Source organism: Episyrphus balteatus, chromosome 2 (genome assembly GCF_945859705.1).
Source record: "Episyrphus balteatus chromosome 2, idEpiBalt1.1, whole genome shotgun sequence".
Taxonomy (NCBI): Eukaryota; Metazoa; Arthropoda; class Insecta; order Diptera; family Syrphidae; genus Episyrphus; species Episyrphus balteatus.
Genome location: NC_079135.1, coordinates 23658082 through 23685641, shown reverse-complemented (window position 1 = coordinate 23685641; position 27560 = coordinate 23658082). Strand labels below are relative to the sequence as shown.

Below are 27560 nucleotides of genomic sequence, written 5' to 3'. Positions count from 1 at the left end.
AAATAAAATAGAAAAAACCAGGTATTTATCAACTAACTATGCCTTTTTTTGGTTTGTTAATCTTTTCTTTGATCTGAAAAAAAAAACAACACCACATGTGTGGTTTTCATTTGTTTTGAGCTACACAACAACTGGATCGATTTAACATACGAATATAGTTATGCCAACATTTTTTGATCAAAAGATATATAAAAAACAAAACATATGGCCTGGCTTAGCCAGATTGAAATTGAAATACAAAAAAAAAAAAAGCTGTCACAATGTATTATTATTATGTTTATATCGTAATCAAAATATCAAAAAGTAGCACATAAAATGTGATGAAGACTGGTATAACTGCGTATATATATGCATAAATATTACCACAGCTGTTTACCAATTTAAAAAAAAAAAGATTGCATCCGATAGATATTGTTTGGTTTATATGCTTTGTGGGTTAAAATAAATTGAAGATGCACTTTGCGCATAGGGTTATGAAGAGCCAATGGTTTTATCGCTTTTTGAGTTCAATTGCATCGTGACATATTGTCACGGTTTTTTTTTTTTTTCTTTTTCATTTTTTTTTTGCAAAATCTTTGTTAAAGACAAAGGAACAAGAAAATAAGAAGATGAGCAGAATTCGTGTATTTTAAAAGGTCAGTAATGAATAGTTTTCTATATTTAGGTCTTAAAGTGTATGTGGGATATTTTTGATGTCGATTATGTTTTGAAGTCAATATGTTTTTAGAGAAACTAGGAAAATTATATAACCAGTGAAAGGGTAACCATAAAAACCATTCTTCTCCAGAGAATCAACCTCATAAAGATTCACAAGCCTCCCACAGGGTTGAAAAAATATCAATTGAATTTGAAATTTGCATTTAAAATAAAAAAAAAAATATTTATTTGCAAATAAAAAAATTTTAATAAAAAAAAAATATTTATTGCAACTGAAAATAATTTGCATTTAAAAAAATAATTTTTATTACAACTGAAAAATATTTGTATTAAACAAAATCTTTATTGCAAAGAAAAAAAGTTTGAATTAAAAAAAAAATATTTGTTGCAACTGAAAAAATTGCATTAAAAAAATGTTTTATTGCAACTCAAAAATATTTGCATTAAAAAAAATATTTAGATATTGCAAATAAAAATATTTTGCATTAAAAAAAAAATTTATTGCATTTTCAAAATTTTCTGCATTTAAAAAAAAATCAATGCAAAATGTGTGCATCGAATATTTATTTTTATAATTAAAATTTTGGCTATTTCATTAAATTTGCATTGAAAATAAAATTTTTATTGCAAATAAAAATATTTTGCAAACAAAAACAAATTATTGCAACTAAAAATTTCAATGCAACATTTGTGCATTAAATATTTTTTTTAATATTCATCTTAAAATTTTGGCTAGCTATTTCAACCATAATACTGAAAAGCCAAAATTGTAAGAAATTCGACGAATATTAAAAAAAAAGTTTAATGTACACATTTTGCATAGATTTTTTTTTCAATGCAGAAGAATTTGTATTTGCAATAAAAATTTTTTTTTAATGTTATTATTCTCAGTTGCAAAAAATTTTTTTTAAACGTAAAATTTGTTCAGCTGCAATAAATTTTTTTAATGCAAAAATTCTGTATTTGCAACAATTTTTTTTTTTTTGGATTAACTTATTAAAATAAATACCACTAAATCACTTCTCAAAAGTTACAATGCTAGCTTCTACAATAGCATTTGATATCCGTAACAAAGCTTTTTGGCTTACAAGAAAAAAAGAAAATCATATAAACGCAGAGAAAATGCCTGTGTCCCATTGCCATACTGGTACACTATTATGCAATTATTTCTTTAAACAAAAATATTCAATTAAATTTCCCATAGTCACCAATTTTCCGTGAATTAATTTGTTATACAAAATAGAAGAAAAAAATAAAAGACAACATGTACCTAAGAGAAATTTATTAGCGCAGCTCCACAGTAACGGGGGTGCCTTTGGCATACGTTGATGTGTGCAGACAGACAATTAACCAAATAAAAAAAAAATACTTACGCCACGAAAAAAAAATTTCTTCCCAATTTGAAAGTTGTGGTAGGACAAATTGACTTACCAATCAGGCGTAAAAGAAAATTTTATTCAAACGTTGAGGAAGAAAAAAAAACTAAACGAAAGAGCTGGAGTACAAACTTGGTTTGGAAAATGTTGTTTTTTTTATCGGTTTCCAGCTTGACTTGCCTAGATCGGCGCTTGTTTGTTTGAATATTTTTTTTTATTTTTCTTTTATAAAAATGGCTTCATGAGCATGACAGACAGAAAACGAACGACGACAACGACAAGAAAGCCGTTCACTTGTGTTGTCGTTTTTTTTTTTCTTTTTTTTTTTTTGCAATTAGCTTTAGTAAACCCATCAACACACAGTTTAGTGCTCGCCCATTGAAAGTTACATAGAGTACGAGTACACGTATGTATTTCTCATGGTAATGCACGATGGTGGTGTCTTGTGTCTTGAGTCTTTTTGAATTGAAGTGAAATAAAAATGTTTGTGCACTGTTGTTGATTGCATCAGAATAATGCATTGATTGTGTTTACACAATTGCAACCCGCACACACCATTTCATAATTACAAAAAAAAAAAAAAAATACACAAACATTTAAATTACAAAATTAAAACTAACAAGGATTTCCTTAAACTTTCTAATTTATTTAAGTATTTAATTTATTTTTTTTTAACATAATTATTAACTTTTGGTATTTCTTCTTTTTTTCTTTTTAGGTAAGTTTTTATGGAGGAGTCTTATATAAATCATAATTTACCTCGATTTTTTTATATGCAATTTGAATTTGCAAACAACAACTACTGAAGTAGTTAGAAAAATTAAAAAAAAAAATTGTATCACAATAATGATTAGAGGCCAACATTTTTAACCTCATTTAAAGTGGTCTTAATCAGGTGAGTGTTATACCTGCTACCACTCCCCAGTATAAAATTGATTTATAATTGGTTTGGTTTTCGTTTTTTTTTTCTTTACATATTTTTTTCTTTTGTTAAATTACGTAGCAATAAAATCCAATTATTACGTCGTGGTAACAATGGAATTATTTTTATAAGAGTGTAACATTGTTATCTGACTTGGGAAAATCTTATCTTAGGATTTACTTTGGTTAGATCTAGTGCTGCTACCTACTTTCCTTATAATAGACCACGTGCTTTAATTGGGTTTTAGATTATTTTTTTTTTTTTTTGTGAAAGTAGCTTAGCAATAATTTTGCTTCTTACATAAGTTTTTTTATCGACAATAAATGGGTTTAAGATCAATTAAGGGATAAAGTGTAATATCAGCCTGGGGGAGGTAGTAAATTTTTATGAAGCCTTAAAGGTTTTAAAGTAATACAATAAAGGGTATTTTAAATTTATTGAAATACATTTTCTGTTAACTTTGAAGGTGTGTTTGATATACATAATTTTAAAAGTCGAAACAGATTTTTGTGTGTGATAGGTGCCCGATTTATTACCAGGCAGTTTTAATTATGGTGATGAATGATGCTTCTGATTAGGGAAATGTTTATGAATTTAATTAATTCGGTCATAGGTCTAGCGATCAGTTTACAATTATGTTTATATTAGTAATACCAGAATCAACGGCTGTTTGGACAAAAATCCATTCATACATTTAAACTTTTTTCAAACTACCTTAGAGTGGAAGAATAAAAAATATTGAAAAAAAAATGAAAAAGACAAAATTGTCCAGGTTTTTTAATTCAAAACGATTGTCTAACTTTTTTGTTTAACTTTGTCTCATTTGGCATACAATTTTTTTTTTTTTTTGAAAAAATCTTTGAAGATTTGTATATGCAAAAATCATTTTTCAAAAACAAATTTGCAAAAATTCCTTCTTATACAAGAATTCTAATAATTTACTTCATTTGAAGGCTTAAGAGGTTATATCATGGGCACAAAACAGACGATATGCTACTTGTAGATCCGAAATAACATGAGTTTATTTTGTGAATATTTGTAGAGATGCTTTTTATTTAATACATAGTATAAATGCACATATCGACGGTTAAACTTCATAATCTCGTAAGTCGTTTTTGACTTTTTTTAGAAATCGAAAGAAACCTCTTAAAACAATTTTTAAAAATATTGTTTTTTTTTTCAACTCAAATCAACTATTTTTTTATTTCTTTCATTTTTTAAAAATTGTTTTAAGAGGTTTTTTTCGATTTCTAAAAAAAAAATAAATCAAAAACGACTTACGAGGTTATGAAGTTTAACCGTCTATATAGTGAGTTAAATGTTTTGAGAACCCGCGATGTATTTACAATAATATTGGTTTCCGTTGTTCCTGTAAAAAAAAAGATGTTTCGTGGTGGGGAAGATATCCCTGATCCAAATTTTCCGAAATAAAAAAAAAAACCAAAAGATTCAATTTTAGGATAGATAAGCGAGTGATCAATGGAATAGTCAAAATTTTGATTTTTGACAAAATGGCGGTTGCCCGAAGAAAATTTTTTAACACTTTGGAAATTATTAGTAGAAACCTTATTCCTTCGATCATTACTTTATAAAAGTGTCTAAAAAGATTGTGTACAAATTTCAAGGCGATCGGTTCAGCTGTTTTGGAGAAATTTTCCTCATCGACTTTCAAAAAACGCCGTTTCGTGAAAATCGCGCTTCAAGTTCTGCTACGATGTTAAACTACTCGTAAGCTAGGATGATTTTACTAATAAGCTAATTCCTTCGAAACTACATGCATATATATGTACTTCTACATATATGCACGATCAATGTATAATTTTCGAACAATATTATAAAATATAGGGGAAGTGTGGGCAAGATCGCCTCTTTAGTGTTTGATTGCCTTAAAAACCAATATAAAAAACAACTTCTAATTAAAATTAAGTCTTTATACATTTAGTTAATTATTTACTGTAGAAACTCTCATTATTATATAAAAAAATATTTAACAAAAAATAAAAAGTTTTGAAAAAACATCTAGCAAAAAACGGTCTTGTCCCCACATAGGGGTAAGACCGCCTTATCAAATTTCGTTTGTAGAGAGACCGTTTCTTTTGTTTTTAATGCAGTCTATTTGCTATTATAACACACTTATGCTATATTTTCATTAGTTATCACTATAGTACAAGTTTTGTGGTAGGTACACATTTGCACTAATCCAATAATATTTTGGATTGGATATAGAAAACAGTTGCAGTTAAAAATTTTAATTTTTCAGTGTTCATTTGATGATAATCATTTTTATCAACAAACAAAACCGACTTCCATATAGATTAAAACTGGGTTTTATGGTTTTTCTCATAGTTTATATGGCCAGAACTGAACGAAATTGAAATGGGAATGCACTGCAGGCACCAGTTATCCAATACAAAAAGAATTATCAAAATTGGTTCACTTAGTCCAAAGTTATGAGGTAACAAACATAAAAATAAAACACAGATGAATTGAATACCTCCTCATTTTTGGAAGTCGGTAAAAAATCACAAAATATTGCAATATTGTACTTCGTACAAAATAGTACAAAAATATTCTTATCCCCACTTCCCCTACATATGTGGGTACATTCAAAATATGAATAGAAGAAAAGATTCAAGATTCCAAAACCGATATAACCTCTTTAACCATTTAAGTAGGTTTTTTTCGTAATTTTAAAACCAACTTTCAATACTTTTTTACATTTATTTTAAAATTAATGAAAATAATATTTTTATGAATATTATAAAAAACTTTAACATTCTAAGCAGCTTTTGCAAAACCAGAACACCAAGTTTGAGCATTTTATTTTTAAAGTTAAACTTTATTTAATGTTTAAGAAATTGATGTGTGACATCAATTTCTTCTGTTGAATGCTATCTCTAAAATAAACAAGACACGCAAGCCTTTAAATGCTATGAAACTCAAAAATACTCGATTTTCACATTAATTTCAAGATTGCAGGTAAAAAAACAAACAACTTATCCAACTTTTTTTTTTTCTAATATTTTTATTAAAACGCCCAATTAAAAATCATAAAATCTTTGAAAAATCTAAAAACAATTCAAACGGAAAATTGAAAGTTCAACAAAGTTAAAAATCAGTGAAAGGAAAATATTTCTTTTTGCGTTCACATTGAATCTAAAACTACCATAAAAAAAAAAAAAAAAACAAATAAAAGAAGACAAAAATTTACGAAAGCTATAAATCTCAAAAAAAAAAAAATAAGAAAAAAAAAACTATAAACCAAAAATCATTCATGCAACTCCAAAAAAACAGGTGAACAAACAGTTCAACTGGCCACAATCATCGCCGCCGGCTCCTCGCAGTATATCAAAGCTTATTGCACAATCGAAATGATTAATATCGAGTACTTTTTCGTATACTTGTTGTAGTTGTTGTAATTACTTTCAACTTCAGTTTTTTTTTTTCTGATATTTTTGTTTTATTTTTTTTTGGAACATAAGAGGCGTTGTGCTCTTAAACGATACGTGCACAAACCAGGGGTGGATTTGACAAGAATCGAATTAAGTATTATGTAAACCACTGTGGTCCCAAAAAAAAGAAAAGATTTATTGCTTTACTCTAAAAAAAAAAAACTAATCGAATTAATCGAAAACGAGATTTCTTTGATAAAAAATAATAATTAAAATTTATTCACGATTATATTCTCCCAACTATTTGAATTCCATTTTGATTAAAAGTCACAAAAAATTATAGAATTTTAACATAAAATACAAAGACGAAGGTGATTTGTTGTTTTAGCTAAAATTTTAAAGTTGTAATGTTTTAGTTTATTAAAAAAATACTTCTTTTTTTTTTTGGGCACCAATTTTTCAAAGTCCAGCCCTGATATAAGCTCATGCTGCGGCAGCTTAACCCCCAGCATGGGAGCGGGTCACCTTTTTGGGTGATAAAATCACTGACATGCTCGAGTTTTTTGTTTTATTTTTTTCGTTTTCTCGTACGAAATTGATCATCTCATCAGCATTCGAGATTCGAAAGAGTCGACGAAGTCAATACATAACGCAGCAAAAGCGGTCAATCAAACAAACTCACGAAATAAGTTTGTTGTTTTTTTTTTTTATTTTGTTTGTTCCTCTCATCACCTTGAGCTTAATTTAAGTTGTTTTGTGTCGTTTACAATATGCAGTTTGTGTTTTTTTTTTTAACAAAAATGCGTTTTAGGTCTTTAAAGGGAAAAACAGGTGTTGTGGCAATCTAAATTTGGCAATTTACAATGCAACTCAATGTTTGGCGGCAATCTTTATGATAATAAATGAATATTGATGACAAATCAACTAGAGTGCTGATTTTCAAATTAATGCCTTAAAATAACATAACATTTGGAGCAAAATATCATCATCGCAAAAATGCCAAGTTTCTATGATAAATAAAGTTTAGAAGATAATAAAATAGGAGCAAGTTATTGTAGGTAATAAAAACAAATACAACTCCATAAGAGTCAGATGCACTTCAAAAGGTCACAACTATCATTCAAGACCACCATGCAATTTGGCATTTTGGATAAAAAAAAACTGGTTAGAAGAAATAAATAAAGCAAAAATGTTATGCAGCTTGAATAATAAAATTTAAATTAACATTTCAACAAAATATTTATTCAAATTTTAGAAATAGAGATATACATACATACCAATAGAGTAAGGTATAAGGTAGTTAAAAATAGAGTAAGACCTTGAAAGGTTTTAGGCATTTTAATGATTGCCATTGAAAAGTATTTTTTGTATATAACACTGGTTAACAAGGGTTCTGTTGCCGAAACAAAAATATAATTTTCTGAAGGTTTTCGGTGTGCTGAATTCGAATCCGAAGTTGATCAGCTCCCGTTTTTGAAATATTACCGTTAGAAAATGCAAAAAAAAACGTTTTTTTTTTTACTTTTTCGGACCTTATTCTTTAATATAAGGAAAATTGTTAGAAGATATTTAGTAACGGTTTCTATAAAAACTATTTTCCGTCTTTCAAGAACTTTTTAAATCTTTCCGATATCTTTGTTATTGCCCGAGATATCTTAAAATGAAGTAAGTGGCTTTGGCTTCATATATCATAAAGGAGAAAATGACGTTATAAAATTTATGAAATATGCAAACAACTAAGGATATCTCGAGAAGTAAAAAAGATATCGGAAAGATTTAAACAGATTTAAAAAGGTGGAAAATAGTTATTATAAAAAGCTTTACTAAATATGCTCAAACAATTTACCTTATATAAAAGAATAAGGCCCAAATTACTGCATTTTCTAACGGTAATATTTCAAAAACGGGAGCTGATTAATTTTTTCTGACTACAGATTCGAGTTCAGCACACCGAAAACCTTCAAAAAAGTATTTTTTTTGTTCCGGCAACAAAATAAAAGTTTTATTTTGTTAACCAGTGTAATAATTCGACATTTATTTGTTTAGTGGTATTGATATCTTTTTAATATCAAGGAAAATTTAAAATTTTAATCAATCTTATCGGCACCTTAAAAAAATCATTCGTCGATAAAGAGTTTTTCAATAATTTTTTCGAAACTAGTTTTAGTGAAAAGTTCATAGTCACACGTCTATCCTTAAGCAAGGTACCTACAATAAATACAAATCTATTTTTAAAGATTTTCGAACTCATTTTACAAATTTCCTCCAAATCCAGCGAATTCGACATAAAAAAAAGTTAATTTTAAGCTCTATTAACCCTTTTGAATTTAAAAATGTTTTTTTTTTCAGTATTATGGTGTCAAAAACATCACAACTAAGAAATATGAATAGCAAAAAGTTATTTTCCAAAATAAAAAATAGCAAAACTAATGTGTAACTCTCATGTTACATGTAAGTAACATGCACTGCCTATGACCACAAAAAAAAGTCGGACAACTGGGAAAATAATTTTTTATAGAACAATAATGTATGCTACTTCTTCTAAGCTAATAAACAAAACACTTTCTGGATTAACATAAAAAAAAATATTTTGCAAAAAAAAAATGAATAGTATGATATTTGACTAACTTTTTGTACTAATCAAGTAACTAGGCATTATTATCTTTTAATTAAGCCTTCAAAACTATATTATTTTAGGGATATTAATTCGAATTCAAAAGGTCTAGCCGTTTTAGTAAGAATGTTGCAAAACTAATTTTTTAGACTTTCATGACATTCATCGGTATGCCCTGCCTAAATGGGTCGACAGGATTTGCTTCAAATTTAGTGATGATTTTTATGAAAATAAAAATTGAGTTATTGTTTCCTCAAAAAAGACGATTTTGATTAAAATTTGCACTTGAAATAATCAGAGCAATTGTAATAAAAATGAATTTTTACTTTTTTTTCAAAAAATTAAATTTTCTTTTTTTTTATGAAAACTTAATTTTTCGAAAATTAGTTTATCGAAATTATGTGCTTAGATATTTGATAACAGATAATAACTTAAAATTGACCAATATAACTGAGTTTTTTTTCAAGTTACATTAATAAATTTATGTATTTTTGATATTTTTCAAAAATTTATAGAAAAAGAAATCATTTAAAAATCTAATTTAGTGTTTTAATTTTTCATTTTAAATTTCTACTTTTTATTTGAATGATCACAACAGTTTATGCGATCAAGTCGTGTATTTAATTTAATTGGTACTAAGAAATAAAAAAAGTGATCGAATATAAAATTGTTACAAAAAAAAAATATTGAGATTTTTTTTATATTTTGTAAAATTAACAAAAATATATTCTTTGTTTAAGGAGAAAATATTTTGTGTGGCTATTAAAATTAATATTTAATATATAAAATATGTTAAGTGTCAACGAATTGTTAATTAAAAATAGTATAAGTGTTAAATAAAAAACATATATGGACTTAGTGTTGAGCAACAAAAACTCCTTCTATCCATGAGATTAGGTCAAAGATGAAACCTGATTTGAGACAACGCTGATTAAGTGGCTTCGGTGGCGTAGCGTGTAAATGCGTTGGCTTCTGAATTCGCTCGTCCTTTGATCGATTCATGGTGGTGAATTATTATGTTTTTTTTATTTGTACATTATTATTAACTAATTAGCAATAAAATTTAAAATAAAATTGCTAAATTTTTCTAAAAGCTTAGTTTAAAAATGATTTATGATTTAATTTAGTTGAATTTTTTAATAGTTTAACTGTAAATATATAAGGTATTTTAATGCAAACATTTTTCTACTTGGTCTTATATTACTTCTGCGAACTTTAATGGAATCTAGTTCAAATTCCATTTGGTATAGAAACTGAAAGAGTGATTTCATGATAAATGCATGGACACGTAAGTCTGTAGGTACAACTTTCAAAAAACAATAAAAAATAATGAATGCCAAAGATTTATAAACGCAAAACGCAAATACCTTTTTACTTCTGTGCACATATGGTAATCACATGCATTTCATATTGCTTTCATAAATATAGAAATGAATTAAACGATGGTAATTATCTTCGGTAAAAAAAAAATATAAAACATTCGAAGCATTTAATTTTTAGTGCTTAAATTTTTTGTATGTATCATTGTTTTAATAAGTAAATTTTTTAGTTTGAAAAAAATTGTATTCTTACATTATCATCAATATATTTATAACAAGTTAACTAGACTCCATTGATCAATAAAAAGAATTATTTCGCAGTAAATTGCATTATTATAAGATTTACGATTGTAAATTTCAGCTGAAAAAGTGTACAGAAAAAATATACTTTTTTAGCTGAAATTTATTACTCTAACTGTAAATAGAATTTAAATTCTCCTGTTAGATTCCAATTTCGAAAAACTTCAATCAATTACAATAAATTTAGGGCCAATTTTTCAATAGTCAGATAAACCTCAGGTAGAGCTTATTACTAGGAATAAAAGTTTTTTTTATATTGACATTTATTTCTCTGATAGTCTAACTGATGATTGAAAAATCAGGGCTTAATCAATAATACAACTATTCCCGAAATTTTCTACTAGAATTCGCAAAAACAAAAACAAAGAAATACTACCTCCGCATAACGACGTGATCAGGATTAGCAAATAAAATCCGTTCTTTGACTCATATTGCTATATAATTTTCTATTTACATACAGCATAGGTACCTTCAATATGCATGCAAGTATACATAAAAAAAAAATAAATTTAAATTCAGTAAGAGGTGCCACTTGAAGTACCTTTACTCTATTCCATAACCGTAACTTTACCATCAATTTAAAATTCAATTCAAGGCTTTCAAATTCTGTGTGTGTTTTGTTATTTTGGATTTGTGCCAAAAATTTAATGTCATTAGACCAAAAGAAGCATACTAAAATGCCATTCGTTGACTGCCATCAAAGAACAATCGAACTCAGTGTCTTTCATCATTTTCTTATGCAATATTTTTTTCTTACCTACCAGTTTATATCATTATAATAGAGACGTTTTTTTCTGTTCTAGTTTTATTACCTACCAGTTTATATCATTATAATAGAGACGTTTTTTTCTGTTCTAGATACCAAGCTTAGAAAAAAATAGAGATAAAGCCAACTAACAATCATTTCAAGAGTTCTTGTGTTTTCATTTTTTCAAAAAAAAAAAATAAATACCTCTCAGTCTCAACTCTCAACGTCCAATTAAGTAATTGGCCAAAAGAAGTTGAGAACGTCAAGATTTATTACACCATTCAGCTAACACTTTCAGCAACAAATTATCAAATTACCATCATCAAGTTTGAAAGAAGACAAAAAAAAAAACAAAAAGAATTGTTTGTGTTTTTTTTTTTTCTCTGAAGAATAAAACGAAAGGGAAAGAAAAACGAAAATCGGTGTCAATCTACCGCATAACAGTTGAGAACAAAAAAAAAATAAACAATTACAGGGTGACTCGGAAAAAATGTCATTTTCGACTAATGGCTTATATCTGAGTTAAATAATATTTGTTTGTAGAAATTAAGTCCACAGAAGAATGGATCCAAAAAGTCTGCCAGCTATTTTTAATTACATTTTCAAAATGGCGACAAAACTAAGCAATAAAATTTAAAAAAAAGAAATTTTTTAAAACTTTATTTTTAATACCACCCCAGGTTGTCAAAAATCATTTTTACTTGCGATATATGTAGGTAGGTACTACAGGGCAAGTTTACGATTCGTAAAAAAAATCGAACTCGAGATAACAATTTTACGTAACATTACGATGATGGAGAATGCCAAAAAAGTGGGTCCGGCAATTCTGTCTACCTGTCTGTCTGTCTGTCTGTGTGTCTGTCTCTATCTGGAGCTGGAGCCTAAACGAGTGAAGTGATTTTCTTCAAACTTGGTATTTAGCAGTATTGGGTGATTCCCTAGAGGGGAAATTGAAATTTTATTTTTATGACCAAAACTAACGGTACCTGCCATATAACGGAAATACAAAAGTTATTTTTTTTCAAAAACGGCTCTAACGATATTGATTAAAATTTTTGTGTGTAGTATTACACATAAAAGCCAACTTTGGAAATAAAAAAAATATTTTTTGTACGGTTATAAACGGTGCCTGCCATAGAACGGTTTTTTTGGTTTCTAAATATCTCGTACAAAACTCACCCGATTTCAACGAAATTTTTTATACAAAAGCGTTTAAGTAGAAATAATATTAAAATTTAAAAAAAAATTCAAAAAACACATTTTTGGATTTTTAAAAAATATTTCAAAACGGGTTCACGAAAAATTTTGAAATTTCGATTTTTTGTGTAAATTAATTATTTCTTCAAAATGGCATACCTACCAACTTTTTTTTTGAAAAATGTTAGAAAATTTTTATATATAAAAAATTATTTTTTTTTAAAAACGACTCCAACGATTTTCGAAAATTTTTTTTTAAAATACCTTTTTATACAAGAAATAAAATGGCATATTTCGTTTTTTATAAAAGATCATTTAAAACGGTGTTTTATTAATTATAAAAACAGATTTTATTTTTTTACATACTTATGAAATTTCTTCAAAATATCAAATTTTAGAAAACGATTGAACATTAGAGTTATTTTAAGCATAAGAGCAAGTACGTGCGACCCCAGTCGTGCAATTTATTTTTAATGCACTTGTTTTTCTTTATAAATAAAAAAATAAAAACATTTATTGCAATAAAAATGTTTGCATTAAAAACAAATATTTATTGCATCTGAAAAAAATTTACATAACAAAAAAATTGTATTCCAACTGAAAAGTGTTTTCATAAAAAAAAATTAAAAAAAATAATAAAAAATAATAAATAATAAGAAATAAGAAAATATTAAATAAATTTTGCATTAAAAAAATTATTGCAAGAGAAAAGTGTTTGCATTATAAACAATATTTATTGCAAATAAAAAAAAATGCATTAAAAAGAAGTTATGCAAAATTCAATACAAAATTTGTGCATTAAATATTTTTTTTAAATATACATACGTCGAAATTCTAACAATTTGGGCTATTTAACCATATAGTAGGTTCAATATTATAGTTGAAATAGCTTATTTTATGGTCAAATCTCCAAAATTGTAAGAAATTCGACTAATATTAAAAAAGATATATTTAATGCACACATTTTGCATTGAATTTTGTTATAATTTTTTTTTTAATACAAAATATTTTTAAGTGTAATAAAAATTTAATTTTCTATGCAAATATTTTTCAGTTGCAATAAATTTTTTTTAATGCAAATTTTTTTTTTCACTTGCAATAAATATATTTTTTAATGCAAATTTTTTATTTGCAATAAATATTTTTTTTTATTTCAAAGGAATTTTTTCAATTGATATTTTTACAACCCCGTACCACCCTATACACAATAATAATTTCAGCACATAAGAGTGAATGTGCCATTTAAATGAAGCCAACCACCAGATGTTAAATTATTATGCCATATTCTGACTTTGAGCGCCTCCAGATATACAATGGCCAAAAAATAGAATAAAAAAAAATTGCGCACAGAAGTTGAGTTCAACTTTAAAAACAAGCAAAAATTCAAAGATTACATAATTGCCACACTTTGATTTCAAAGTATTTACCGCTTTAGCCAGGCTGGCAGACATACATTATAATATTTTTCTAAGTACCAATCAAGTAGGTACTTTTGAACTTATTTTTTTGTTCCAAAAAATTAACATAAAACTCTTGATCTTGACTTATGATTATTTGTTTCTTTGATTGTATAAGTACCTATTGGCATATCTATTTAATGAAAGATAAATGTTTATATCTTTTATACATACAGCCACATCTGCCGGATATCGAAAATATTCAATAGTTCCATGAATAATTTAGCAAAATTATTTTCATGTTTTTTTTTGTATGTTTTGAATTAGCCATTAATGATACACGGCCTTCAGAAAAAAAAAATAAAATAAACACAAGAGTAAAATAAATTTTACTTCAATATACTGATGATGTATAGTTGAGTTTGGTCACTTTAAAACATTATTATTCAGCGAGTTCGGTTAAGGTCAATTTGAAGTATTCAATTTATTGGTCAAACTTAAACTTAATTAATTAAATGTAATTAAGTTGAAATAAAACTTTTTAAATTAAATTTTTTAATCATAAATGAAGAAAGTATTGGATTCTTGTTAAAAAAAAAGGAACTGCATATTGGTTGTTGTTTTTTTTTTTCAAAGTGGGGACAAAGAGTTGCCAGGTGTCATCAAACATACAAAATAAAACAATTTTTAAAGAAAAAACGGATAACTACTCTTAAAAGAACATAAATTGATTAATCATTATAGAGCTTTTGTTAACATAAAAAATTGCCAAATTACTTAAAACGTCGCCAGTGTAAGAAAAGGGTTGTTAACTAACCAATCATATTAAACATTAAAAAAAAAAGAAAGTTTAATAAAATAAAATGAAAGTTTGAAATTTTTTAACCATACAAAAATTCTAATAAACTCAAGATACATCTATAGGGTCGTTAAGATTATTTTTTTTTTAATGATTAAAAACAAATACTCTTGGTAAAGTACAAAGTAGTGATGGGAACTGTCGAATGATTTTAATAAAAACTATCGAATAAACTATCGGATAAAAACTATTGAAATGAAAAAACTATCGTTTAAGAAAACTATTGGAATGTAAAAACTATCGAATAAAAATACTTTTCAAATGAAGAAAATATCGTTTAAGAAAACTATGCAAATGAAAAAACTATCGTTTAAGAAAACTATTGGAATGTAAAAACTATCGTTTAAGAAAACTATTCGAATGAAAAAACTATCGATTAAAAAACTATCGAGTGAAAAAACTATTCGAATGAAAATAGTAACTAAATGAATGATTTAAAACTATCGAATGAATGAATATTTTACAACTATCGATAGTTTGATAGTTTTTTATTCGATAGTTCCTATCACTAGTACAAAGCCAAAAATTGGTATCTCCTCTAAATATCAGGTACAAGTTTCTAAAACTGTGTTAAGTTAAAAAGGGTTGCCATAACTTATCGTAAGTCAAAAATTAAATAAGGGATACAACCCCTAAATTGAGTACATATATGTAAATACACATATGTATGTATATTGTTTAATAACCATAAATTAAAAAAAAAAAAACAATCGGCTCAAGCTGTAGGGTTGCCAAAGTCATTATTCGCATTTCTACATCTCTTGTGTATCAAAAAAAAAACCTTATCAAACAAGTCTTAAGAGATAACTAGATCAGCTTAAACATAAATATGTTCACAGGGTTGCCAGAATCATAGAATCAAATTATTTCAAGTCAATTGAAAATAGAAACCTCATGTGCTGGGAAGTAAGGAAGATACAAAATTTGCAGAAGCGTGGATGGAATGAAGTGGTTGCCACAGACGTCAACAGCGTACCAAACTATTTATTGACCCGGGGCCCCCAAAAGATGCCAGTGCCCCACGAGAAGTTATAAAGTAAAGAATTTTTGTAATTAGGTATAATAAAGAAATATAAGGCAGTAGGGTTGCTTAGCATTAATTTTTTTTTTTTAATTGAAAAAAATTTTAAATGAAAACATGACATAGAACAATAAAAGAACAAACATTGCTGCTGTATAAAAAAGTTGAAATTTATGGATCTGTCTTTGATCAAAACAAAACCTCCTACGAGTCTTAAACTCAACCAATTTCTGTGTACATATTTGTTTATAGCTATCACTCCTATAAGGATGAGTTCAAAATAGTCACACCAGAGACCAGACAGCTTTCGATTTTATTTCAAATTCCAAACCAGACAAAGTAGCGCAATATACAAAGTATAGTCACGATTATCATAAATTTTATTAGAGAATGTATGTCGCAGTTGCATTCAATTTAAAAATCTTCAATTCATAGGATCTAATATATCTGAAGAGTGAGTTGAAATATTTAAAGTTGTTTTTGGTTTGGGAAGAAAAATGAGAGTCTTTAATGAGGACCGATTTTATTTAAATTGAATAAAAGTTGTTGTTTATTTTTTAGAAATTAACTTTAATGTATATTAGAATATTAGACTTAGACTCTGTCTTATTAAAAAATAGTTTCCAAACTATTTTGAAAGTCTTTTGACAAAACTTAGCAAACAACTCATTGTGTTGATTTCGTTGCAGAAGCTGTAGCAATACAAACACAAGAAAAAAATGTGCAACTAAACAAAAGCAGTACCTCGCAAAGTCGCGATTGAAAGATTTCGATCTAACCGAGTCCGAGGGTACCTATACGAAGTGCTGCAGTCCCTGAGTTATTTATTAGATTGCTTTAAGCTCTCAGGGTACATTGACACATTTCAACACAACACAAAAAATTCAAACAAAGTTCCAGTCCAGAATGAAAAATTTATTTTGAATCCCTACGGCATAAAAATGCATATCAACAATTTGAATGCAACAAAACCCAGGGGCATTTTTTTGTATATATAGTTAGTTGATCCATCTGGGAAAATAACAAAGAAACCAAAAAAAAAAAAGGTTTACAACTTGGCTAAGTCACGATTTCACGTGTCGTCGAAGACCTTCACGGTGTTGCTCGTCGTTGTCGTTTCTGTTGTCGTCGTCATCAATCATCATCCATATCGCAGTCGTTTTTGTTTTTTTGTTTTTTTTATTTTAAAGGTAAAAATCAGATTGCATGCGTTTTGGTTTTCAAATAAAAACAAAAAGTATTAAAGATCTGATGGATGGATAGAGCACAGTGTAGGTACTTGAAAAATAAAATTTTTTTAATTGTTTTTAATTAAATGAAGCACGACATAATGAGGGTGCACATAAATGCACTTGGACGGATATATAACTATTAGACAGGCACACATGCTTCACGGCTCAAAAGTGTCAGTATTGTGAAATTATCGTGTCATTCAACTCAATTGCATTCACTTGGATAGACAGCAGTGATATTGTGTCTTTTTCTATAATCATTATAAGTATCTCTAAGGTTAAAACACTTAATTATATAGAGTTTGCGAGATCTAGGGGGATATATGAGTAAATAGTACGCGAACTCCAATTAGTGTGATGTAGGTCAGTGCCATTTGATGTGTGGTACTGAATTTAGTTAATTTGGTTTTATGATGTCCTCAAAGTGTTAAGGGCAAACACACTGAACCTTGAATAGAAGCATTCGAATGGAATAATAACTTCTTCTTGTCTTTTTGAAGCGATCTAATTGAAAGTCGCTAATGAGAGAATACTTGAAAAGGTTTTTTTCGGTAATTTATTTTTCTGAATTGCTTATTGTAAGGTTTTATTATAATTTGGGAATTCTAGTGTAACAATTATAGCAATAAAAGTTTTTTTTTTATGGAACAAATTGTTCAAAAATAATTTATTTTTGGTGTAGGTAAGGTTAAGATTAATTGTATAGGTATTTTTTTTTTTTTTCAGAAATTAGAATTTTCGGTGTTGATTTGATCATTAACAATAGTTATTATTTTTGAATTTAATGTTTAATGATTTTAAGTTGTTTTTATTTGACCTCAAATATTTTTTTGTAAAGTGTGCGTAAAACAAATTTGTTTAGATCCAAATGAAACGGCACTATTTAGAAGGAAAAAACGGAAAGTAGAGAATTTTTGCTAATAAAGTAGATAAGTAAAAATTCTGACTTCAAAATTCTTATCTTTCAAATTCTGCTTTTTTAACGCAAATTCTGTTTTTTTTTTTTTTTGTTAATTTTTAAAATTCTACTTCTCAAAACTCTGCCAGTATATATTTTTACTAATTCTGTTTTTTTCTTTTTTCATAGCAAATGTGCCACACTAATGTAATTCAATTTTATTTTTTGAAATAAATTAATAAATTTTTAATTATTTTTCGAAAATGTTTAATGTTGAAATGAATGGTAAATGAATGTCAAAAAAAGTGACAAATAAAATAATTACCTAATCAATAAAGCAGCAAACTTTGCGAAAAGGTAATTTTACAAAATTCTGCAAAACATTATAAAAAGGGTTTGAGAAATGTTAAAAAACGCGTGCTCTTTAACATTTTCCAAACTCTTTATTTAATTTTTTAAACAGTATTTTGTAAAACAGAACTAAGCAGATTTTTGAAAAGCAGAATTTTGACCCCAACCCAAAGTAGATTGAAAGTTTGCAGGTTAAATTTAAAATAGTTTAGCTCAAATCCCCACATTTTCAGACTAGAAACCAAGCACTATTTCCATTGTACTATTGCCACTTGCTATACAATACAACAAGTACTTACATAAAAATTGTAACAGAAATGATGATTTTATTCTTTATATAATACCTACATAATTTGAAAAACAAAAAATAAATATATTGACCCTACTAACAATTTTGCTTCTATAATGCTTTACAGAAGCAACAATTGCATTTGTAAAGCTTTATAGAACCAAAATTGTTTGTCGGGGAATAAACGGGAAAATAAATAAGGATCCATCCAAGAAAGATTTCTTTAAAGATCAACATTTCTGGAACAAAAAACCGTCTATTTTCATCACGTAACGGTTTTTAAAATATTTTTTTGTATACCTATTATTTTTTTTATTCAGATCGCAATTTTAATTTAAAATTGATTCTAAGCAATTTGTTTTCTTTTTTATTACAGTTACCCCCACGGCTGATAAAATTGGCCTTAATTGTGTGTATATTAGTTGTCCTGCTATCACATACCGACAGTGCACAAGGTGAGTTCAAGGATATTTTTGAAATAAAAAAAAATAAATAAACAGCAATATTAAAAACTGGTTGTGTCTGAATTACTTGCAAAAACATCATAAAATTGAAATATTTATTAAAATTGCAAATTAAATTAAATCGAAAAATAATAAATAAATGAGTCAGAATTTGTTTTTTTGCGATGCCAAAATCTAGTTAAACAATAACAACAATAAACATAAACAATAAACGGCATAACAATGGCAAAGCATTTAAAAACAAAATGCAGAAACCAGATTTTGTTTTTTGAAACCAAAAAATGTAAAAAGAGTGGGTGTGGTGTGAAATTTGAATTTCCATTTTTTTTCAATTACGCCGTTATGAACCATCAAATACAGTATTCTCCGGAACTCAGGAAGAAACGACGTATGGTAGGTGAAATCAATCAACCTGAAAGGTGCGGAATTACTGAAGAATGGTTCACAAAACTTTAAAGACCATTATTCGATAGTTAGCAAGTTCACAAGTCATTTTTTTTTGCAATTTCTCTCATCACTTACGCATCTTTGCAAGCATCCAAACAGTTTGCAATAACTTTGAATAGTATAATAAATTTTCACAAAGTAAACTAAACTAACTTATTGGTTATATTCAATTTGCAAATCTTCGCAGATCGTATGATTTGCAAAACTGCACTTTTGTCACAAATCTTTTCACTTGCGGGTGAAAATTTGCGAGTTTTTAAGAAATGCAGGGAAATACATTTTTGTAAATTTTTCCATTTGCGAAAAATCCTTCCACATTTACTAATATTTATTATTTAAAAAAAATCGCAAACGTTCGCAAAACTCCATTTTCTTGTGATTTAGAAGATTGCAAATGGATATTTAACTCTATCGCAAATTATATGTGAACACTTGCGACCTTCCACTCTGTTTGCTATTCCACAAATCAATCATTCCAAATCTTTCCATTAATAATACTTAATTATAGTTTCTATGCACTTGAAAACATTTGCAATTAGGATAGTGAACATCACAAAAACCTTAAACCTTAAATTATGTTGCAGTAGGTTCGCATTTTATTATTGAGCAAATATCAATATTTTATTTCTGTGACCTTTTTTCATGATTCGCAAATCGTCTGAACACGTGTACACAACTTGCGAAACATTTTTGAAAATTTTAAAATACATATTCTAAATTTTTCACAAATATTTGCAATTGGTGTTGCAAACATTACAAACACCTTGCGAATATGTTGCAGTAGTCGCAATTCTATTTGCGAGAACATTGTCTTTAAGCAAAATGATAGCAAATAATTTGTGAGTTGCTCTGATAATTAGCAAATTGCAAAACATTTCTTGCAAATTTGAAAATATTCGCCATTTTTTCAAATTGAATTAAAAAAAGGATACAATTTTGACTTTTTCCCAAAATCAACGCACCATCATAATGACTCAACTTAATAGTAGTTAGATTTTGCAGAAAAAAAATAGAAAAACTTGTTTAGAGATCGTCTTATAGAACAGAAGTTAAGACAAAGCAGGAAATTGCTTAAAATAAGTGTTGTATACCAATTATTTTTAAATGTCCTACTTTAAACATATCGATGTTTGTTTCATTTAATAATCTTATACAAAACTTAATTATCTTCTTTTCCACTCAAAATAATAGCTATTGCACGACTTTATCAAAGATGCTGCATCATTCATAATGCCTCAGTTTAGGTCGTTCATTATCATAAAACTCTTATTTTATCTAACAAACTTAGACTTAGACTGTTAAAACCTCCACAAAAGGGATAGTACCTACCTCTCCTACTTTTGCTATATAAAACTTCCCTAAGAGCCTTTTAAAATTTCAAACTTAAACGTGACTAAGCTATTAAAATCAGCTTTACCTACCCTATACTTATCCCCAGACTATTAGCAAATTTGGCTCATTTCCAATGAACCATTGCCAACTATAAACAAACCAATAATCAAAAAGCAAAAAAGCAAATAAAAATGCAGCTCCATAATAAAAACCTACACTGCAATAATATACTTACAATTGCTTAATGCTCTCATAAATCTAAACCAACCTAGTGGTTTCATTAAAATGCTCACGCGTCTGCCATTATGTCAAAACGAGGCTCTATGGCTTAAAGCCAGTTATATTCTTCAGCTTAGACTGCTGCCGCACTATCATCATAACATAGTAAATCATAAGACCACAGCACAGTAAAAAAAAAAAAAAAGTCACGGTTTGTTGTTGAAACAAACGAAAAAGATCGTGCAAGCTTCTATCTTAGCTCGACAACTGTACAAAAATACACAAACTTACCCATTTTCTTTGTTCTCTCTTTCTTTCTTCTTTATCATTTTTTTTGTTTTTGCATACCTATAGCCAAACGAAGAAGAGCCCGTCGAACAACAACAACAGCACCAACTACAACTGGGTCAAGGACAAACACTATAGCGGCCAAGAAGTCCGAATCACCATCATCCTCCGCACAAGATCGTATTGACCAACAAACCGCACCATCATCAGTGCGCGGTCTTCGTGTGCGTTCCAAGTCAAAGGTACGTGGCGGAACTGCACTTGCAGCCGCCGGAGCAGCTTCATCACTTGTTGCACTCAACTCACTAAAAAGTGGCAAAAGATCAAAGATCGAACTTACCACCGATCCGGACAGCAATGGCAAAAAGATCGTTTGCTACTACACAAACTGGTCACAGTATCGTGTTAAAATTGGCAAGTTCGTTCCCGAAGATATTCCCAGCGATTTATGTACGCACATTATTTTTGCCTTTGGTTGGTTGAAAAAGGGTAAACTAAGTTCGTATGAGAGCAACGATGAGACAAAAGATGGTGTTGCTGGACTTTACGACAGAATGATGACCCTTAAGAAGGCCAATCCTAAATTGAAGGTTAGTTTTTATTGATGATTGGAAGAAGTTGAAATTTTAATGGCTTCTCTGGTGTTTTTTTTAGATCCTTTTAGCTATTGGAGGTTGGTCATTCGGTACACAAAAGTTCAAGGATATGTCTGCCACAAGGTACACTCGACAAACATTCATTTACTCAGCAATTCCATTCTTAAGGAAGAGGAATTTTGATGGTCTCGACATGGATTGGGAATACCCTAAAGGCGCTGATGACAAAAAGAACTTTGTCCTTCTTCTGAAGGAACTTCGTGAAGCTTTTGAAGCTGAAGCTCAAGAATTAAAGAAGGCCCGTTTATTACTTACTGCTGCTGTACCTGTTGGTCCTGATAACATTCGAGCTGGATATGATGTCCCTGCTGTGGCAAGCTATCTTGATTTCATCAACTTGATGGCTTACGATTTCCATGGAAAATGGGAACGTGAAACCGGTCATAATGCCCCACTGTACTCACACTCCAGTGACTCTGAATGGAGGAAGCAACTTTCTGTTGATAATGCCGCCAGTATTTGGGTTAAAATGGGTGCCCCTAAAGAAAAAATGATTATTGGTAGGTTTTACTCAAAACCGTTTAGAAGCTTGAAAAGTCTAAAAATTCTTTTCCTAGGTATGCCAACTTATGGACGGTCCTTTACTCTGGCCAATCCTAGCAAACATGGTGTCAATTCTCCAGCTTCAGGAGGTGGTAAGGAAGGTGTCTACACTAAAGAAGGTGGTTTCTTGGCTTATTATGAAATTTGTGAAATGTTGTTGAATGGAGGTGTCTATGTTTGGGATGAAGAAATGAAGGTGCCATACATGGTTCATGGAGATCAGGTATACAGTTTTTCAAATTTGTTTATTCTGAATCTAATGAAACCCATTTTTACCTATTAGTGGGTTGGTTTCGATGATGAACGTTCGATTAGAAACAAAATGAATTGGGTCAAGACAAACGGTTATGGTGGTGCTATGGTCTGGACTGTTGATATGGATGATTTTAAGGGTGATGTTTGTGGAGGAAATGTTAAATATCCATTGATTGGAGCAATGAGGGAAGAATTGTTGGGAATTTCAAGAGGCAAAGAAGCTAAGGATGTTAATTGGTCAGAAGTTGCTTCGCAATTTGAAGAGGAAGAAGAAGAGGTAAGTCGAAAGGGATGGTTGCAAGTTTTCAACATAATTCGAGAAATGGAATTTTTTTAAATTTTTTACTGCAGAAAAAAAAATTTAAAATACAATGGCAACACCTACAATCTTATAATATATCTTTTTTTAAACCAGCAACCTATTATTCAATAATTTATTTTTTCAAATAACGTTGTTTTAGTAAAAAGTTTTTGAAAAAAATAATTTTTGAATTAAATTTTTTTTCAATTTTTTTTTTTTTAATTTATTTTTAAATCAATAACTGAAAACCAGATGCTTTAATGGCTTCTGTTTTTGAAAATATAATTTTAAATTAAAATTTTCTATGAAATTTTTTTTTTTAATTTTACGATATCAAGCACTGCTTTTGGTAATAAAATTTTATTTCCTACATAAATAATTTTCAATCAAATATTGAAACCAGATGCTTAAATGTCGTACAGATTTTGAAAAAATTATTTTTAAATTCAAAATTTTGAAAAAATTATTTTTAAATTAAAAATTTTAATTTTTTTTATTTTTTTTAACTTTAAATTTTTAAATTTTTTTTAAATTTTTAAATAATTTTTTAAATTTGTAAATTTTTTTTTTTACTTTATTTTTTTTATTTAAGAATTGCTATTGGTAATTAAATTCAATTTTAAATCAATAACTGAAAACCAGATGATGTGCTACAGTTTTGGAAAAATGTTCTTAAATTAAAATTTTCTTTGACTTTTTTTTTAACTTTATTTTTTTTTTAATTTTACGATATCAAGCAGTGCATTTGGTAATAAAATTGTGTTTGCTAACTAATTTTTTGAAAAACAGTTTTTGAAAAAAATAAATTTTTAAATTCAAAATTTTTTACTTTTTTTTATTTTTTTTTAACTTTAATTTTTTTTTAATTTTACAACATCATCATTGTTTTTGGTAACTAAATTCTATTTCATAATCAATTTAAAATTAATTACTGAAAACCAGATGCTTAAGTATCGTAGTTTTCTGAAAATTTTTTTTTTATTTTTAGATATTTTTTACTTTATTTATTTTTAAATAAAGTAAAAAAAAAAACTGATGCTAATATAATATCGTACAGTATTTGAAAAAATAAATTTTAAACTCAAAATTCTTAACTTATTTTATATTTTTATTTCAACTTTATTTTTTTTTTTTTTTTTTGGATTTTACGATATCAAGAATTGCTTTTGGTAATGAAATTCAATTTCCTTATCAATTTTAAATCAATTACTGAAAGCAAAATGCTAAAATGTGGTACAGTTTTTGAAAAAATAATTTTTAAACTAAAAAATTTTTAACTTGTTTTTTTTTTTTTGTTTTACGATATCAAGTAGGTACTACTTTTGGTAATTAAATTCAATATCCCAACTAATTTTTAATCAAGTGTTGAAAACCAGATGATAAAAATTCTTACAGTTTTCGAAAATTAATGAATCTTTGAAAATTCTAATTTGTTTGTTTGTTTTGTAGGAAGAACTACCTGAACCAATCAAAATTGATGTTTCCGAAGTCCTTCAGAAGGTCCGTAAACCAAAAATCAAGGTTAAGTCAGGTCTGGCCACAATCGATAAGAAATGTAAGTAACCAAAAAAACGAAAAACCTGAAAATCTTTTTTTAACTATTTAAACTTGTTCTTATATTGCAGCCCGTCCAGCTCAAGTCTTCTGTTATCTTACAAGTTGGTCAGCTAAACGTCCTGGTGCTGGAAAATTCGAGCCCAAAGATGTCGATCCTAAGCTCTGTACTCATGTTGTCTATGCCTTTGCTACCCTTAAAGATCACATTCTCAGTGAAGCCCGTGATGATGATCCAGAAGAATATGAAAAAGTTATCGCTCTGCGTGAGGCTAATCCAGACTTGCAAGTCCTTTTGGCTATCGGTGGATGGGCATTTGGATCAACACCATTCAAAGAGTTGACCTCGAATGTCTTCCGAATGAATCAATTTGTCTATGAAGCTATCGAATTCCTTCGGGAATATCAATTTAACGGACTCGATGTTGACTGGGAGTATCCACGTGGTGCCGATGATAGAGCTGCTTATGTCAATCTTCTGAGAGAATTGAGAGTAGCCTTTGAAGGTGAAGCCAAATCTTCAGGACAGCCTAGACTTTTATTGACAGCAGCTGTGCCAGCTTCATTTGAAGCTATTGCAGCTGGATATGATGTTCCGGAAATTTCGAAATACCTTGATTTTATCAATGTTATGACATATGACTTCCATGGACAATGGGAACGTACTGTTGGTCACAATTCACCGCTATACCCTCTCGAGGCTGCCACTGGCTATCAGAAGAAACTTACTGTTGATTTCAGTGCTAGGGAATGGGTTAAACAGGGTGCTCCAAAAGAGAAGCTTCTTATTGGTATGCCAACTTATGGAAGATCATTTGAATTGGTCAATGAGACACAATTTGATATTGGTTCGCCGGCTTCTGGTGGAGGAAAGCCTGGAAAATTCACAAATGAATCTGGATTCATGAGCTATTATGAAGTTTGTGCGTTTATGGCGGCAGAAAATACGACTTTGGTGTGGGATTCGGAGCAACAGGTTCCGTTTGCTTATAGAGGCAACCAGTGGGTAGGATTTGATGATGAAAGGTCACTTAAGACAAAGGTAGGTTGTCCATAAAAAAAAAATTTGCTTCTGTAAAGCTTTACAGGTGCTTTTTTTAGCTTTTGTAAGGCTTTATAGAAGCAATATTGTTAAGCATGCAAAATGAACAGTTTTTGTAAGGAAAAATTTAATTTGATTTTAGATGGAATGGCTTAAGGAACAAGGATTTGGTGGAATTATGGTTTGGTCAGTGGATATGGATGATTTCTCGGGTCGTTGCGGAGGTGGCAAGTATCCACTTTTGAATGCCCTCAAGGATGAGCTAAATGACTACAAAGTGTATTTGGAATATGATGGACCCTATGAGTCTTACAATCCTCGAGGAGCTTACACTACCAAAGATCGTAAGTTTAAACAAAAGATTTTTAAGGATTTTTTTTAAATATCCTTTTTTATTAGCTCATGAAGTAACTTGTGAAGAAGAAGATGGTCACATTAGCTACCACAAGGATTTCCAAGATTGTACACACTATTACATGTGTGAGGGTGAACGTAAACATCATATGCCATGTCCTGCCAATTTAGTATTTAATCCTTCTGAGAATGTTTGTGATTGGCCGGAAAATGTTGAAGGTTGTAATACAGTGACACCGGCTCCATGAAGAACTAATTTAATCCAATAATTAATTTTATTAATAATACCTTCCACACACCACCTTGAAACAAATATGAAATATAAAACAAAACAAAAAATACACATCTAAGCTTAGAAAATAAAAAAAAAAACAAACGAAAAAAATATTTAACAAAAAATAATAAGCAATCAAGGATGCTGCCTTTTGTCCTGCCCATTTTTTAAGGTTTTCTATTTTTGTTGAACAAATAAATAGGAAGACATTTTAAAAATAAAACTTGTTACGAGAGATGATAAATATTAAGTTATAATTTTTTTTTATATACATAATGTGAAAAAGGATATAATATACAAAAATGTCTTTTTTCAAAGATGGAATTTATATTTTCTTTCTGTAATAAAAAAATATTTTTAAGTAGTTTACAAAAAAAAAATAAAATACAGAATTAAAAATTAATTATTTTATTGTAAAAAATTATTAAAATTTTTATTTTAAACAAAAAGGATAATTGCAAATTTTTAACAACAAACAATATTTAACAGTAAAAAAAAAACTTGCCTTTTCTTTGCCGCTTTAATCTTCTAAAAATTTATTGGTATCTTCTAAATTATTAATTTTTTATTTTAACTTTGTGTCAAAATTTATTATTTTCTTTAACAAAAAAAAAATATATAATTTAATATGTAAAAGTGTTCTTTTATATAAGGATCTGTGATAATCTTCGAAAAAATTTTAAATTCTTACAAAAAACTATTATTTGTCTATGTTTTTTTAATTATTTCTTCTGGTGAAATATTTAACAATTTTAATTTTGTTATACTTTTGCAGTTAACTCCTTTTAAATTTTTTCTTATTGGAAAATTAAATCAGAAATCTATTTCTTTTCTTTTACGATTTATTAATGATTATCCTTTTGTACTTGAAATTTGTTTGTAAAATTTATTTTTTTTATATTATGAATTTTTTTTATTTTTATGTTTTAATGAAGTTGTATTATAGATTTTATTTTATAGAGAAAGAAAAATATACAAATAAAGAAATTGAAAAAAAAAATTAAAACTTTGGCTTTATTTGTACTATCAATTATTTTAATATTCCTTTTTTTAAAACATGTTCTTTACTTAATGTCAACAGGTGAGCGGTGGTAAATTTTGAGCCTCTTTCTTTTCTGTTTAAACAATTTTTATAAATCGTTACCACATTAAGTGGTCCTCTGTCTTTCACTAAGTTTGATACACATATCAAAATTTATGTTTACTAATTTTATTAGTTTAAAGTTCAATACATTGTCAACAGATGTTTTATTGTGTGG

General features: G+C 28.1%; 1 protein-coding gene across 1 annotated transcript in view; it reads left to right on the top strand.

Annotated features, from left to right (window-relative positions):
* Positions 1 to 26524, top strand: part of LOC129910491 (probable chitinase 10) — a 53599-nt gene extending 27075 nt beyond the window's left edge. The window contains exons 2-10 of the mRNA XM_055987894.1: positions 18949 to 19027; positions 21389 to 21912; positions 21977 to 22478; positions 22536 to 22744; positions 22805 to 23053; positions 24527 to 24632; positions 24703 to 25673; positions 25816 to 26017; positions 26073 to 26524. Of these exons, the coding sequence (XP_055843869.1) occupies positions 18949 to 19027; positions 21389 to 21912; positions 21977 to 22478; positions 22536 to 22744; positions 22805 to 23053; positions 24527 to 24632; positions 24703 to 25673; positions 25816 to 26017; positions 26073 to 26275 (3045 nt within the window). The 3' untranslated portion in view covers positions 26276 to 26524. The remainder of the gene's footprint in view (positions 1 to 18948; positions 19028 to 21388; positions 21913 to 21976; positions 22479 to 22535; positions 22745 to 22804; positions 23054 to 24526; positions 24633 to 24702; positions 25674 to 25815; positions 26018 to 26072) is intronic.
* Positions 26525 to 27560: the final 1036 nt, after the last annotated feature.